The sequence below is a fragment of the Ammospiza nelsoni genome, chromosome 28 (genome assembly GCF_027579445.1).
Source record: "Ammospiza nelsoni isolate bAmmNel1 chromosome 28, bAmmNel1.pri, whole genome shotgun sequence".
NCBI classification, from domain to species: domain Eukaryota; kingdom Metazoa; phylum Chordata; class Aves; order Passeriformes; family Passerellidae; genus Ammospiza; species Ammospiza nelsoni.
In genome coordinates, this window is record NC_080660.1 from 1,482,240 (window position 1) to 1,497,688 (window position 15,449).

At 44.0% G+C, this 15,449-nt stretch overlaps 1 protein-coding gene across 1 annotated transcript; it reads right to left on the reverse strand.

Annotated features, from left to right (window-relative positions):
• Positions 1-151: 151 nt before the first annotated feature.
• On the reverse strand, positions 152-15,325 carry RNF115 (ring finger protein 115). Its single transcript, XM_059490187.1, has 9 exons — positions 15,186-15,325; positions 13,074-13,132; positions 12,257-12,308; positions 9,517-9,722; positions 6,992-7,063; positions 6,831-6,903; positions 5,045-5,138; positions 2,460-2,575; positions 152-1,290 (listed from the first exon to the last, which is right to left on the reverse strand). The coding sequence occupies exons 1-9, from the start codon at positions 15,264-15,266 to the stop codon at positions 1,180-1,182; spliced, it is 864 nt and encodes a 287-aa protein (XP_059346170.1). The 5' UTR covers positions 15,267-15,325; the 3' UTR covers positions 152-1,179.
• Positions 15,326-15,449: the final 124 nt, after the last annotated feature.

Sequence of the window (15,449 nt, forward strand, 5' to 3'; positions counted from 1 at the left end):
ATTCTTTGAGAAGGGAATTCATTAATTGAGAAAGGGGATTCATTAATTGAGAAAGGGAATTGATTGGGAATGGGAATTCATTGGGAAAGGAAATTCTTTGAGAAGGGAATTCATTCACTGAAAAAGGGAATTCATTCATTGAGAAAGGGAATTCTTTGAGAAAGGCCTTTATTGGACGGAAGAGCAAAGAAAATCAGGAATTAAACCCACGTGGATGTGGAGCCACCGAGCCCAAGGGGTTTGGGAACTTTTCCCCCCCCTGACACGAGGGATGGGGGTCACAATGTCCCCCCCAGGGCTGCCTGTGGATACCACGAGGAAAAATCCCAGGATTCAGACCTGGAAAAGTCACAGGAAATGGAAAAAAAAAAAAAAAAAAAAAAACCAAAAAAAACCAAACCAAACTCTGAAAACAATGAGGAAAAATCAAGAGTTTCCTTAAGTTATGGGGAGGGTGGGGGGTTGCCAAGGGAATGGTCCATAATTCCATAATTCCTGCCTGGAATGACTCGTGGGGGGCACAGGGAGCTTTGGACACACCTGGGGCCACAGGCAACGTGGAAAAGGGTCCCAAAAAAACCCCAATCAACCCCAAAAATTGTCCAGGATGAGACCAAAATCCTGCTCAGAGCATTCCTGATCCCACAGAGCTCCCAGAGCCTTTCCAGGACCACGGGGGGCTCCTGAGGCTTCCAGAACCTTCCTCCTTCCACCTGCCATGATTTCACAGACCCCCACGGATCCCATCCCAACCTGGGGCAATAAAATCTCTCGTGGCTCCAACTCCAATCTCCTGGAGTGCAGGAAGACCCCAAAAATCCCCTTTTTTATCCCAACCTTTTTCCAGAGAAGGCTACGAGGGATGCAACCCCTCTTTGGATCAGGCCCCTACTGGGAAAAAAAAAAAAAACAAAAAACCAAACAAAACCTTTTCTGATACAAAAAGAAACGAAACCAAAACACTCCCAAAACCTTCCCAATTTAGGGCTAAACGAGGCAATTCCGTGGAGCAGAAGGAAAAATTCCTGGGAGAAGAGAGCGCTCGGTGCTGCGATCCCACAGGGTGGGGCCCCCTAATTCCTGCTACTGGGGGGGTCTGGTGGAATTCTCAACGCACACCTCGAGCTGGGAGACGCCCCTGGAACCTTCTGGAAGGCTGCAGAACCTCTGCCAGGAGGGTCAGAATGTCCATCTCTCCTGCACTGGGCTGTCGGAGGCGTCGGGGTTTGGGATTTGCCTGCTGGAATCTTCCCCCTTGAGGCTCTTCCTGCACACCGGACACGTGTCGTGCTGTGGGGAGGGGGGAAAAATCTGAATTTAATGTTTTAAAATGCAGCAATATTTCTAAGGCAAAATAGAAATTGTAGGGCAGTTAGTTGAGTTTAGTTTTAGGACGTTTTTCATTAGTTTTAGTGTTATATAATTATATAATTTCCCCTTGAGGCTCTTCCTGCACACCGGACACGTGTCGTGCTGTGGGGGGGGGAAAAATTTGAATATAATGTTTTAAAATGCAGCAATATTTCTAAGGCAAAATAGAAGTTTTAGGACACTTAATATAGTTGATTTTTAGGAAGTTTTTAATGAGTTTTAGTATTATATAATTATATAATTTCCCCGTGAGGCTCTTCCTGCACACCGGACACGTGTCGTGCTGTGGGGTGGGGGAAAAATCTGAATTTAATGTTTTAAAATGCAGCAATATTTCTAAGGCAAAATAGAAATTGTAGGGCAGTTAGTTGAGTTTAGTTTTAGGACGTTTTTCATTAGTTTTAGTGTTATATAATTATATAATTTCCCCTTGAGGCTCTTCCTGCACACCGGACACGTGTCGTGCTGTGGGGGGGGGAAAAATTTGAATATAATGTTTTAAAATGCAGCAATATTTCTAAGGCAAAATAGAAGTTTTAGGACACTTAATATAGTTGATTTTTAGGAAGTTTTTAATGAGTTTTAGTATTATATAATTATATAATTTCCCCTTGAGGCTCTTCCTGCACACCGGACACGTGTCGTGCTGTGGGGTGGGGGAAAAATCTGAATTTAAGGTTTGAAAATGCAGCAATATTTATAGGGCAAAATAGAAATTGTAGGGCAGTTAGTTGAGTTTAGTTTTAGGAAGTTTTTCACTTTCTTCTTCATAAGTTTGAGTAGTTCGAAATAACAATTAGTAAGAAATAATTAGTTAGAAAATTTTGCATTGCAGGCTGGGCGTGATGAGTTATTAGGTTAAAAATCAAAATAATTTGAGTGTCAATTCTTAATTGGACAGTTTACCCTTAGAGAGAAAATTCCTTAGGGTTAGGTTTATTTTGTAGCTTGTAATTTGAATACTCAGCATCCAATATACGTCATATATTAGGTGCAATATAATATATTCTCAAAATTCCATCTCTAAACTTTCTAATGAAAAAAAAAAAAGATAAAATATGATGAAAATGGGGTTTTTGGGACCTTACCAGCTCGAGCCAGGGCACGATGCAGCTGCTGTGGAAGACGTGGTTGCAGGGGAGCTGCCGGACGTGCTCGGCCACGGTGTAATCCTCCTTGCACACCGGGCACTCCAGCCCCGTGTCTGTGGGGAGGGATGGGGCAGCAGTCAGGGGCTGGGGGCAGCTCGGGGGGCTGGGGCACAGAGGGGCGGGCAGGGGGCACAGGGGGCACAGGGGGGATGGAGGGGTGGGGTAGCGGGGGTTTGGGTGGGATGGAGATGGAGCGGGGAGAGAGGAATTCCTGCCAGGATCATCCATCCATCCATCCATGGATTCCATCCATCCATCCGTCTGTCTGTCCGTCCATCCATCATCCATCCATCCATGGATTCCATCCATCCATCCATCCATCATCCATCATCCATCTGTTCATCCATCCATCCATGGATTCCATCCATCCCTCCATCATCCATCCATCCCTCCATCATCCATCTGTCCGTTCATCCATCCATCCATGGATTCCATCCATCCATCTGTCTGTCCATCATCCATTCATCCATGGATTCCATCCATCCATCCATCATCCATCCTTCCATCCATCCATCATCCATCTGTCTGTCCATCATCCATCCATCCATCCATCCATCCATCATCCATCCATCCATCATCCATCCATCCATCTGTCTGTTCATCCATCCATCCATGGATTCCATCCGTCCATCTGTCTGTCCATCATCCATCCATCCCCCATCTGTCCATCCATCCATCCATCATCCATCCATCCATCATCCATCCATCCATCATCCATCCATCCATCCATCCATCCATCCATCATCCATCCATCCATCATCCATCCATCATCCATCCATCCATCCATCCATCCATCCATCATCCATCCATCCCTCATCCATCCATCCATCCATCTCCATCCATCTCCATCCACAAAATCCCCTGGGGCTGGACAATCCAGAGAACAAAGAATTCCCGAGCTCCTTTGGTGATCCCAGGGATTTTCGGATATTCCAAAATTTCACAATTTCTGCCCAGCTCTGTGGGCTCAGCCACGTGGAATTCCAGCTTCCCAGAGAAGAGGATGAGAGAAGGGTGTGGAAAACCACAGGATAAAAATATCCCGGGTAAAAATGTCTGCTTTAACCATAATGGAGGAGTTGGGTTCTGGGAGGGATCCTTGGGGTGAAAAATTCATGGGATTTTTTCTTGTAAATCCAGGATTGTGCTGGGACACCCCCAGGTCCCTGATGGGGTGAAAAATTTATGGAATTTTAAATTGCAAAGCCAGGATCGTGCTGGGACACCCCCAGGTCCCTGATGGGGTGAAAAATTTATGGAATTTTAAATTGCAAAGCCAGGATCGTGCTGGGACACCCCCAGGTCCCTGATGGGGTGAAAAATTTATGGAATTTTAAATTGCAAAGCCAGGATCGTGCTGGGACACCCCCAGGTCCCTGATGGGGTGAAAAATTTATGGAATTTTAATTGCAAAACCAGGATTGTGCTGAGATATCCCCCAGGTCCCTGATGGGGTGAAAAATTTATGGAATTTTAAATTGCAAAGCCAGGATCGTGCTGGGACACCCCCAGGTCCCTGATGGGGTGAAAAATTTATGGAATTTTAAATTGCAAAGCCAGGATCGTGCTGGGACACCCCCAGGTCCCTGATGGGGTGAAAAATTTATGGAATTTTAAATTGCAAAACCAGAATTGTGCTGGGACACCCCCAGGTCCCTGATGGGGTGAAAAATTTATGGAATTTTAAATTGCAAAACCAGGATCGTGCTGGGACACCCCCAGGTCCCTGATGGGGTGAAAAATTTATGGAATTTTAAATTGCAAAGCCAGGATTGTGCTGAGATATCCCCCAGGTCCCTGCTGGCAGATTTCCACGGCATTCCCAGAGCAGAGTGTGTGGAGTGGGAAAGGGAAGAAGGGATTGAGAGCACAAACAGGGATTTGGGATGGGGAAATCATTATAAGAGGGGAAAACAATCATGGGGATGGGAAAAAAAACCATCATGGGGATGGAGAAATCATCATGGGGAGGGGAAAAAAAAAACAGTCATGGGGATGGGAAAAATCATCATGAGAAGGGAAAACAATCATGGGGATGGGAAAAAACCATCATGGGGATGGAAAAATCATTGTGGGGAGGGGGAAATCATCATGGGGAGGAGAAAAAAAAACCATCATGGGGATGGAGAAATCATCATGGGGAAGGGAAAACAATCATGGGGATGGGAAAAAAACCATCATGGGGATGGGAAAAAAACCATCATGGGGATGGAAAAATCATTGTGGGGAGGGGGAAACAATCATGGGGAGGGGGGAAAAAAAAACATCATGGGGAGGAGAAAATCATTATTTTGGGAAGGGGAAGAGTCAGCATGGCACATTTTAGGACTCCCCACACACTCTGGAGAACGCTGGAGCTCCAACATTCCTGGGAGGACCAAAGCCCAGAGGTGGCAGCAGCAGAGCTGGGGAGCTGCCAGCCTCCAGCCCAGTTCCAGGGGTACAAAATGGAAATGGGGGCAGCTCAGGATGTCAAAGAGCAGCACCCAAGTGCCCCTGGGTGGGGGGATGGAGGCACCCACCGACTTGTTCCTGTGTCACCGGCACCGTTGGGAGCGACGAGATCTTCTCCTTGTCTGCTGGGGGGGGCCCTGTGTTCTCCAGCTGGCCCAGGAGCTGTGCAGGGGGAGAAACCCGAGCTCAGGAGCAGGGATGGGCCCTGGAGCTGATGTGGTGAGGTCCATTATTCCCATTAAAAGGGATGGGTTAATTCCCATTAAAAGGAATGGGGTAATTCCCATTATTGCCATTAAAAGGGATGGGGTTATTGCCATTATTCCCTTTAAAAGGAATGGGTTAATTCCCATTAAAAGGGATGGGTTAATTCCCATTAAAAAGAAATGGGTTAATTCCCATTAAAAGGAATGGGTTAATTCCCATTAAAAGGAATGGGTTAATTCCCATTAAAAGGAATGGGTTAATTCCCATTAAAAGGGATGGGTTAATTCCCATTAAAAAGAAATGGGTTAATTCCCATTAAAAGGAATGGGTTAATTCCCATTAAAAAGAAATGGGTTAATTCCCATTAAAAGGAATGGGTTAATTCCCATTAAAAGGAATGGGTTAATTCCCATTAAAAGGGATGGGTTAATTCCCATTAAAAAGAAATGGGTTAATTCCCATTAAAAGGAATGGGTTAATTCCCATTTAAAGGGATGGGTTATTCCCATTATTCCCATTAAAAGGAATGGGTTAATTCCCATTATTCCCATTAAAAAGGATGGGTTAATTCCCATTAAAAGGAATGGGTTATTCCCATTATTCCCATTAAAAGGAATGGGGTTATTCCCATTATTCCCATTAAAAAGGATGGGTTAATTCCCATTAAAAGGAATGGGTTATTCCCATTATTCCCATTAAAAGGGATGGGTTAATTCCCATTATAAGGAATGAGTTAATTCCCATTAAAAGGAATGAGTTAATTCCCATTATAAGGAATGAGTTAATTCCCATTAAAAGGAATGGGGTTATTCCCATTAAAAGGAATGGGGTTATTCCTATTAAAAGGAATGGGTTATTCCCATTAAAAGGGATGGGATTATTCCCATTATTCCCATTAAAAGGGATGGGTTATTCCCATTATTCCCATTAAAAGGAATGGGTTAATTCCCATTAAAAGGAATGAGTTAATTCCCATTAAAAGGAATGGGTTAATTCCCATTAAAAGGAATGGGGTTATTCCCATTAAAAGGAATGGGTTATTCCCATTAAAAGGAATGGGTTATTCCCATTATTCCCATTAAAAGGGATGGGTAATTCCCATTAAAAGGGATGGGATTATTCCCATTAAAAGGCATGGGGTAATTCCCATTATTCCCATTAAAAGGGATGGGATTATTCCCATTAAAAGGGATGGGATTATTCCCATTATTCCCATTAAAAGGGATGGGTTATTCCCATTATTCCCATTAACAGTCGCGGGATAATTCCCACTAAAAGCGCCCGGTTGAGTTTATAATTTTATTTTTATTATTGTTATTATTCCCATTCAAACCTGCATCTGTGTTCTTCATTATTCTGTGATTTTATATTATATTAAAGAATGCTATACTAAATTATACTAAAGAATAAAGGATGCAGACAGAAGGCTACAAAGAATGATAATGAAAACTCCTGACTCTCTCTTCATTGGTTATTAAGTCAAAATAATTTACATGAAACCAACCAAACAATCTCCAAACCACATTCCAAGCAGCAAAACACAAGAGAAGCAAATCAGATTGGTTTCATTTCTCTGAGGCTTCTCAGCTTCAATGCTGGGTAAAAAAAAAAATGATTTTTGCAGGGGAATGTGGCAGTGGCACTGACCTGGGTGACGATGGCGTCGAGGCCGCTCTGTCCCCACGCGTAATCGCCGGGGCTGGAGTGCAGCATCCCGCTCCTGCCAACGGGAGAGGCCAGAATTGCCCAAATTCCCAAATTCCCAAGGCTGGCTGGGATTCTCTGCTGGGATCTGGGAGATTACTCACCAGGAGAAGGGGTGCTGCGAGCCAGGAACGGCCGAGTTGGCGAAAAAGCCGGCAAAGATCTGCTGGATTATCCTGGGAGAGGAGGGAAGGGTGAGTTCAGCGAGGGGACGAATGGTGGGAGGAAATAAAGGGCAGGAAAAGCAGGAATTGCTGCTCATGGCTGTGAAAATCCCTGGAGAAAGCTCCAAAATAGAGAGAGAGCAGGTGTGGGACAAAAGCCTTGGTCTCTCTACATTTGGTAGCTATAGCCACTTTCTCTTTCCTATTCTTTTCCTTTTCCCCCATTTCCTTTAACACATTTACTGTGGTCATTCAATAAAAGTGCATTTGTTTTGATTGATAATGCAATCCCCTTTCCATGTTGGCACACCCAGCAGAGCTCACTCAACCCTTTCCATGCTGCTTTTTTACTGGTTTTTTGCTGGTTTTCAGTTATTGAACCATCACGATTCCTGTTTCTGATTGTGCCACCCAGCAGAGCTCACTCACCCATTTCCCTGCTGATTTTTTGCTCTAGATCAGTCAGTGAACCATCACCACTCCCATTCTTGATTGTGACACCCAGCAGATCTCACCCACCCCATTCCATGCTGTTTTTCACACTCTAGATCAGAGTTTTCCAGCAGATCTCACCCACCCCATTCCATGCTGGTTTTCACACTCTAGATCAGAGTTTTCCAGCAGATCTCACCCACCCCATTCCATGCTGGTTTTCACACTCTAGATCACTTTCCCAGCAGAGCTCACTCACCCCTTTCCAATCTGGTTTTTCACACTCTAGATCAGAGCTCACACACCCCTTTCCATGCTGTTTTCCACACTCTATATCAGTTTTCCAGCAGAGCTCACCCACCCATTCCATGCTGGTTTTCACACCCCAGATCAGTTACTGAATCAGTTTTTGACGGTGCCACCCAGCAGATCTCACTCACCCCTTTCCATGCTGGTTTTTTACACTCCAGATCAGTTATTGAACCATCACCACCCCTGTTTTTGATGGTGCCACTCAGCAGAGCTCACTCACCCACCCCATGCTGGTTTTCCACACTCTAGATCAGAGCTCACTCACCCCATCCCATGCTGTTTTTCACACTCTAGATCAGAATTTTTTGAGCAGATTGTCACACTCTAGATCAGAGCTCACACACCCCATTCCATGCTGGTTTTTCACACCCTGTATCACTTTCCCAGCAGATCTCACTCACCCATCCCATGCTGTTTTTCACACCCCACATCAGTTACTGAACCACTTTCTGACAGTGCCCCCCAGCAGATCTCACTCACCCATCCCATGCTGGTGTTTTTGCACTCTAGATCAGAGTTTTTCCAGCAGAGCCCACTCACCCGTCCCATGCTGTTTATTTCACACTCTATATCGGAGTTTTTCACACCCCACATCAGTTACTGACCCAGTTCCTGACAGTGCCCCCAGCAGAGCCCACTCACCCCATTCCATGCTGGTTTTTACACTCTAGATCAGTTACTGACCCAGTTTTTGATGGTGCCACCCAGCAGATCTCACTCACCCCATTCCATGCTGGTTTTACACTCTAGATCAGTTATTGAACCATCACCACTCCTGTTTTTGATGGTGCCACTCAGCAGAGCTCACTCACCCCACTCCATGCTGGTTTTCACACCCCAGATCAGTTACTGAACCAGTTCCTGACAGTGCCCCCAGCAGATCCCACTCACCCATTCCATGCTGGTTTTCACACTCCAGATCAGTTACTGAACCAGTTTTTGACGGTGTCCCCCAGCAGATCCCACTCACCCATTCCATGCTGGTTTTCACACCCCACATCAGTTACTGAACCAGTTTTTGATGGTGCCCCCCAGCAGAGCCCACTCACCCATTCCATGCTGGTTTTTCACACTCTAGATCAGTTACTGACCCAGTTTTTGATGGTGCCCCCCAGCAGATCTCACTCACCCACTCCATGCTGGTTTTAGATTTTAGATCAGTTACTGACCCAGTTCCTGACAGTGTCCCCCAGCAGATCTCACTCACCCATTCCATGCTGGTTTTCACACTCCAGATCAGTTACTGACCCAGTTTTTGATGGTGCCACCCAGCAGATCTCATTTACCCCATTCCATGCTGGTTTTTCACACCCCACATCAGTTACTGAACCAGTTTTTGACAGTGCCCCCCAGCAGATCTCACTCACCCATTCCATGCTGGTTTTTCACACCCCACATCAGTTACTGCCCCAGTTCCTGACAGTGCCCCCAGCAGATCCCACTCACCCATTCCATGCTGGTTTTAGATTTTAGATCAGTTCCTGACAGTGCCCCCAGCAGATCCCACTCACCCATTCCATGCTGGTTTTAGATTTTAGATCAGTTCCTGACAGTGCCCCCAGCAGATCCCACTCACCCATTCCATGCTGGTTTTAGATTTTAGATCAGTTCCTGACAGTGCCCCCAGCAGAGCCCACTCACCCATTCCATGCTGGTTTTTCACACTCTAGATCAGTTACTGACCCAGTTTTTGATGGTGCCCCCCAGCAGAGCCCACTCACCCCTCGATGGCCGGCGAGCGCTCCGGCCGGGAGCTGCCCCGTGCCCGGTACCTGCGGGGCATTGGCAGCCGTGGGGGGCGGCTGGGACCCCAAAGCTCTCCTGGGGCACCCCTGTCCACGTCCCTGGGCTCTGCGTCCAGCGAGCTGCTGCTCAGCAAGGGCCGGAAATCCGGGAAGAACATCGTGTGGTCCAGGTGGTCCCAGAGCTGTGGAGAGCGCGGGGTTAGGCTGGGGCGGTGTGGGGGTGATGGAGCTGGCAGAGGGGGGCAGGGATTGGGTTAATTGGGATAATTAGCAATGAAATCCAGGTGTCTGAAGTTAATTGTGATCATTAGCAATGAAATCCAGGTGTCTGCTGGTAATTGTGATAATTAACACTGAGATCCAGGTATCTGCTGGTAATTGTGATAATTAACACTGAAATCCAGGTGTCTGCTGGTAATTGTGATAATTAACATTGAGATCCAGGTATCTGCTGGTAATTGTGATAATTAACACTGAAATCCAGGTGTCTGAGGTTAATTGTGATAATCAACACTGAGATCCAGGTGTCTGCTGGTAATTGTGATAATTAACACTGAGATCCAGGTATCTGCTGGTAATTGTGATAATTAACACTGAAATCCAAGTATCTGAGGTTAATTGTGATAATTAACACTGAAATCCAGGTGTCTGAGGTTAATTGTGATAATCAACACTGAAATCCAGGTGTCTGCTGTTAATTGTGATAATTAACACTGAAATCCAGGTATCTGCTGGTAATTGTGATAATTAACACGGAGATCCAGGTGTCTGAGGTTAATTGTTATAATTAACACGGAGATCCAGGTGTCTGAGGTTAATTGTGATCATTAGCAATGAAATCCAGGTGTCTGCTGGTAATTGTGATAATCAACACTGAGATCCAGGTGTCTGAGGTTAATTGTGATAATTAACAATGCAATCCAAGAATCTGAGGTTAATTGTGATAATTAACACTGAAATCCAGGTATCTGCTGGTAATTGTGATAATTAACACTGAGATCCAGGTATCTGCTGGTAATTGTGATAATTAACACTGAAATCCAGGTGTCTGAGGTTAATTGTGATAATTAACACTGAGATCCAGGTATCTGCTGGTAATTGTGATAATCAACACTGAGATCCAGGTGTCTGAGGTTAATTGTGATAATTAACACTGAAATCCAGGTGTCTGCTGGTAATTGTGATAATTAACACTGAGATCCAGGTATCTGCTGGTAATTGTGATAATTAACACTGAAATCCAGGTGTCTGAGGTTAATTGTGATAATCAACACTGAGATCCAGGTGTCTGCTGTTGATTGTGATAATTAACATTGAGATCCAGGTGTCTGCTGTTAATTGTGATAATTAACACTGAAATCCAGGTATCTGAGGTTAATAGTGATAATTAACACTGAGATCCAGGTATCTGCTGGTAATTGTGATAATTAACACTGAGATCCAGGTGTCTGCTGTTAATTGTGATAATTAACACTGAGATCCAGGTGGGGCAGTTATCAGCTGTTAATTGTTAAAATTAACACGGTGACAACCAGATGGGGCTCGTTAACAGTTAATTAACAGTTATCAGCTGTTAATTGGGCAGTTTCTTTATCTCTTGTGCAATTAACATTTCAGTGGAGACATCTTCTGTTAATTGAGTGTCCCTGCAGGGTTGATAAAATTCCAGAATCCCATTGGGTGATGCTGTGCCCAGGGGGCGGAGCCAAGAATTCCTACCTGGATACAATCTGAGGGTTTGGGACACCCAAACTTTTCCTACTGGGAATTCAGGAATTTCTGGGATATCAGGATGGATCTCTCCCAAAATTCAGGAATTTCTGTGATACCAGGATGGATCTCTCCCAAAATTCAGGAATTTCTGGGATATCAGGATGGATCTCTCCTAAAATTCAGGAATTTCTGGGATATCAGGATGGATCTCTCCTAAAATTCAGGAATTTCTGGGATATCAGGATGGATCTCTCCCAAAATTCAGGAATTTCTGGGATATCAGGATGGATCTCTCCTAAAATTCAGGAATTTCTGGGATATCAGGATGGATCTCTCCTAAAATTCAGGAATTTCTGGGATACCAGGATGGATCTCTCCCAAAATTCAGGAATTTCTGGGATATCAGGATGGATCTCTCCCAAAATTCAGGAATTTCTGGGATATCAGGATCTCCCTGAAACTCAAATTTCTGGGATATCAGGATCTCTTAAAATTCAGGAATTTCTGGGATTTCAGGATGGATCTCCCTGAAACTCAAATTTCTGAGGTATCAGGATCTCAGGAATTTCTGGGATATCAGAATCTCCTTGAAATTCAGGAATTTCTGGGAAATCAGGATGGATCTCCTGAAATTCAGGAATTTCTGGGATCCAAACTGATATCCAAGGAATATTTTGGATAAATGGACCCAGATGAAGAGGGGGATACCAGAAGGAAGGAATTTAGGAATTTAGGAAGGATGGATCCAGATTGGAATTCTATTTGGTGACCCCATTTCTGGCCCAGGATTGAGTGGATTTCCTCCAAATTTGGAGTTTAAAATGGAAATATTCTGGAAAATCTGGGAGCAGGAGAAACCTCCCCACCTGGCTGAGCATTCCCAAACAAATCCCAGGATTTTCCCTCAATCCTCTTTTTCCTCTCATGCCCAAAATGTCAATTTTTAGTTTTCTAAAACTCCCCAAAATCCTGGAAATTCTCAGGAAAAAGGAGGAAAACTCACCTCTGAGAACTGAGAGGAGGGGCTGTCATCCAGGGAATTGCTGTCAAAAAAACTGGGAAAAAGAGGAAAAATGAGGGCAGGGCTTAATTCCTAAAATCCCCCCTGAGATTCCCAAATCCCCTCCTGTGTTTGCTGAAATATCCCCAAAAGGGGTGAAAATAAAGAGAAAAATAAGTAAAAAAATAATTGAAAAAAGGGTTTTTACTTTCAAAATATGAAAATATTTAAAAATATGAAAAAAAGGGAAGAAAAAAAATTAAAAAGGGAAGAAAAAAAAGGACCAAAAAAGTAAAAAAAAAAAAGAACAGAGAAAATAGTAAAAAGATGGGTTTTTTTCCCTAATTATGAAAAAGAATAAGGAAAAATCAAAAAGGGGGAAAAAAAGGCCAAAAAAGAGAGAGAAAAAAAGAAGCAACACAAAAAATAGTTAAAAGGATTTTTTTCCCCTAAATAAGAAAAAGAGGAACAGAAATATTAAAAAAGGAAGAAAAAAAGACCAAAAAAGAGAAGAAAACCCCCCACAAAAATAATGAAAATGGGTGTTTTTTTACTAAATACTAAAAAATACAAATATTTTTATTTTCTTTAGGAAACAAAACCAATCTTTTTTTCTTTAAATTCTAAAAAAGGTAAGAAAAAAAAATCATAAAGTTAAAAAAAAAAAAAGACCATAAAGTGTAAAAATATCAAGAAGACCAAAAAAGTGTTTTTTTGGTAAATGATAAAAGGGTAAAAATACATTAAAAAATAGTAAAAAATGGCATTTTTTACATAGAGTATCCTCATTATAAATTGAATTTCCCTGGATTTTTGGTACCTGGAATCATCAGTGACTTCCTCGATGAAGCCGGACTCACAGCGAGGGCAGGTGTATTCCTGGCAAGGCAAAAAGAATGAAAATTAATCCCAAAATATTTCAAATTCTAAAGAAAAAATCTTCCCCTTCAGGAAAATTCCTGACCCTGGATGTCAAACAGCTCAAAACAACAGAAAATCTGAAAAAAAATCTGAAAAAAATCTGGAAAAAATCTGAAAATCCCCTGGAATTTGGGCACTACAGCTGCAGATGCAAGGAACAAAATTCCTCCCAAGAATAAAAATTTTCCCTGTTCCCATTCCCAGATTTTTATCCCAGAATGAAGAAAAAAAATCTCCCAAAAAAACCCCAAAAAAAGATTTTCATGGATCTTCCCTCTCCACATGCCAGGAACTGGGAGAATCCCAGATTTTTTATTGAAATATTCCAAATTTTCGGCGTGGATTTTGTGGGATCTCAGATTTTTAATTGGAATATTCCCCAGTTTTCAGTGTGGATTTTGTGGGATCTCAGATTTTTAATTGGAATATTCCAAATTTTCAGCGTGGATTTTGTGGGATCTCAGATTTTTAATTGGAATATTCCAAATTTTCAGCGTGGATTTTGTGGGATCCCGGATTTTTTATTGGGATATTCCAAATTTTCAGCGTGGATTTTGTGGGATCTCATATTTTTAATTGGAATATTCCCCAGTTTTCAGCGTGGATTTTGTGGGATCTCATATTTTTATTGGAATATTCCCCAGTTTTCAGTGTGGATTTTGTGGGATCTCAGATTTTTAATTGGAATATTCCAAATTTTCAGCGTGGATTTTGTGGGATCCCGGATTTTTAATTGGAATATTCCAAATTTTCAGCGTGGATTTTGTGGGATCTCATATTTTTAATTGGAATATTCCCCAGTTTTCAGCGTGGATTTTGTGGGATCTCATATTTTTAATTGGGATATTCCAAATTTTCAGCGTGGATTTTGTGGGAACTCCTCTCAAATCCAAATCCTGGAGCAGAATTTTGAGTTTTAAATCAGATTTTTTTTTTTTTTTGGGTTGGATCAAATTTTACCACCACCAGCAGCAGGTGGGATGCTGCAGCATCCCTGGGAGCTTTGGAATATTTTGGTTTTCTTGGAATATTTTTATTTTTGGGCTATTTTTGCTCTTGGAGTCCATCTGGAAAGTCTCAGCTTGCCACCCAGGAGCTGGAGAGAGATAAAAATGGAATTTGGGAGAAATAAATGCAGGGAAAGGGGAACAGATGGTGGGTGGGATCCTGCAGATTGCCCGGATTTTCCCTGGGATATTTCCAGGGATTATTCCCTAAAACTGGGATAATTCCATGGATTTTCCCTGGGATAATTCCCTGCATTTTCTATGGGATATTTCCATGGATTATTCCCAGGAACTGAGATAATTCCATGGATTTTCCCTGGGATATTTCCAGAGATTTTTCTCTGGAACTGGGATAATTTCCTGGATTTTCCTTGGGATACTTCCAGGGATTATTGCCTAAAACTGGGATAATTCCAGAGATTTCCCCTGGATATTTCAAGGAACTGGGATAATTCTCAGGAATTTTCCTGGGATATTTTCAGGGATTATTCCCTGGAACTGGGATAATTCTCAGGAATTTTCCTGAGATATTTTCAGGGATTATTCCCTGGATCTGGGATAATTCCCTGCATTTTCTGTAGGATATTTCCAGGGATTATTCCCTGGAATTGGAATAATTCCCTGCATTTTCTGTAGGATACTTCCAGGGATTATTCCCTGGAACTGGGATAATTCCCTGCATTTTCTTTGGGATAATTTAGGGGTAATGGACAATCCCCACTCTGCCGGAGGAGCAGAGCAGGATGAGAATGGGACGAGGGTTATGGAATGATCCATTTCCATCAGGAACAGAACATTCCCGCAGCCCCTTTCCAGATTTTGGGGGATCTCCTGTTCCATGAGGGAACAACTTCGGGGGCTGGAGGTCACCCCTCCCTCAGGGGCCCCGGGAGCCATTGGGGGATCCCCCCTGTCCCTCCATCCGCCCGGGCAGCTCGGGGCTCTCCCCCCGGCCCTCCCCGCTCGGGGCTCCCCCTCTCCGGCCCTCCCTTCCCGGGGCTCACCGGCAGCTTGGGGCTGACCTCGCCCTTGCAGCTGTGGCAAAAGAACCGGTGCTGCTGCACCGCCGCCGCCGCCTCCGCCATCTTCCCTCACAGCCGCCGCTGCCGTCACTCCTCCCAGAGCAGCGAGCGCGGGCCAGAGCGGCCCCGCACTTCCGGTCAGCTCGTCTGCTCCGCGCCCAGCCTGCAAAGCGCGGCCGAGCAGGATAGAGCGGCCCCACAAGGGCGGGAAGCGGAAGGGCGCCCCCTGGTGGGAGCCGCCCATTG

Bases quoted from the DNA above. Each gene is read 5' to 3' on its own strand.
- RNF115 (XM_059490187.1), bottom strand. From the start codon at position 15,266: ATGGCGGAGGCGGCGGCGGCGGTGCAGCAGCACCGGTTCTTTTGCCAC. The intron at 12,309-13,073 runs GTACCAAAAATC...TCTTTTTCCCAG, and splicing joins GAAGTCACTGATGATTCCAG to TTTTTTTGACAGCAATTCCC. The intron at 5,139-6,830 runs GTCAGTGCCACT...CCCCCTGCACAG, and splicing joins TCGACGCCATCGTCACCCAG to CTCCTGGGCCAGCTGGAGAA.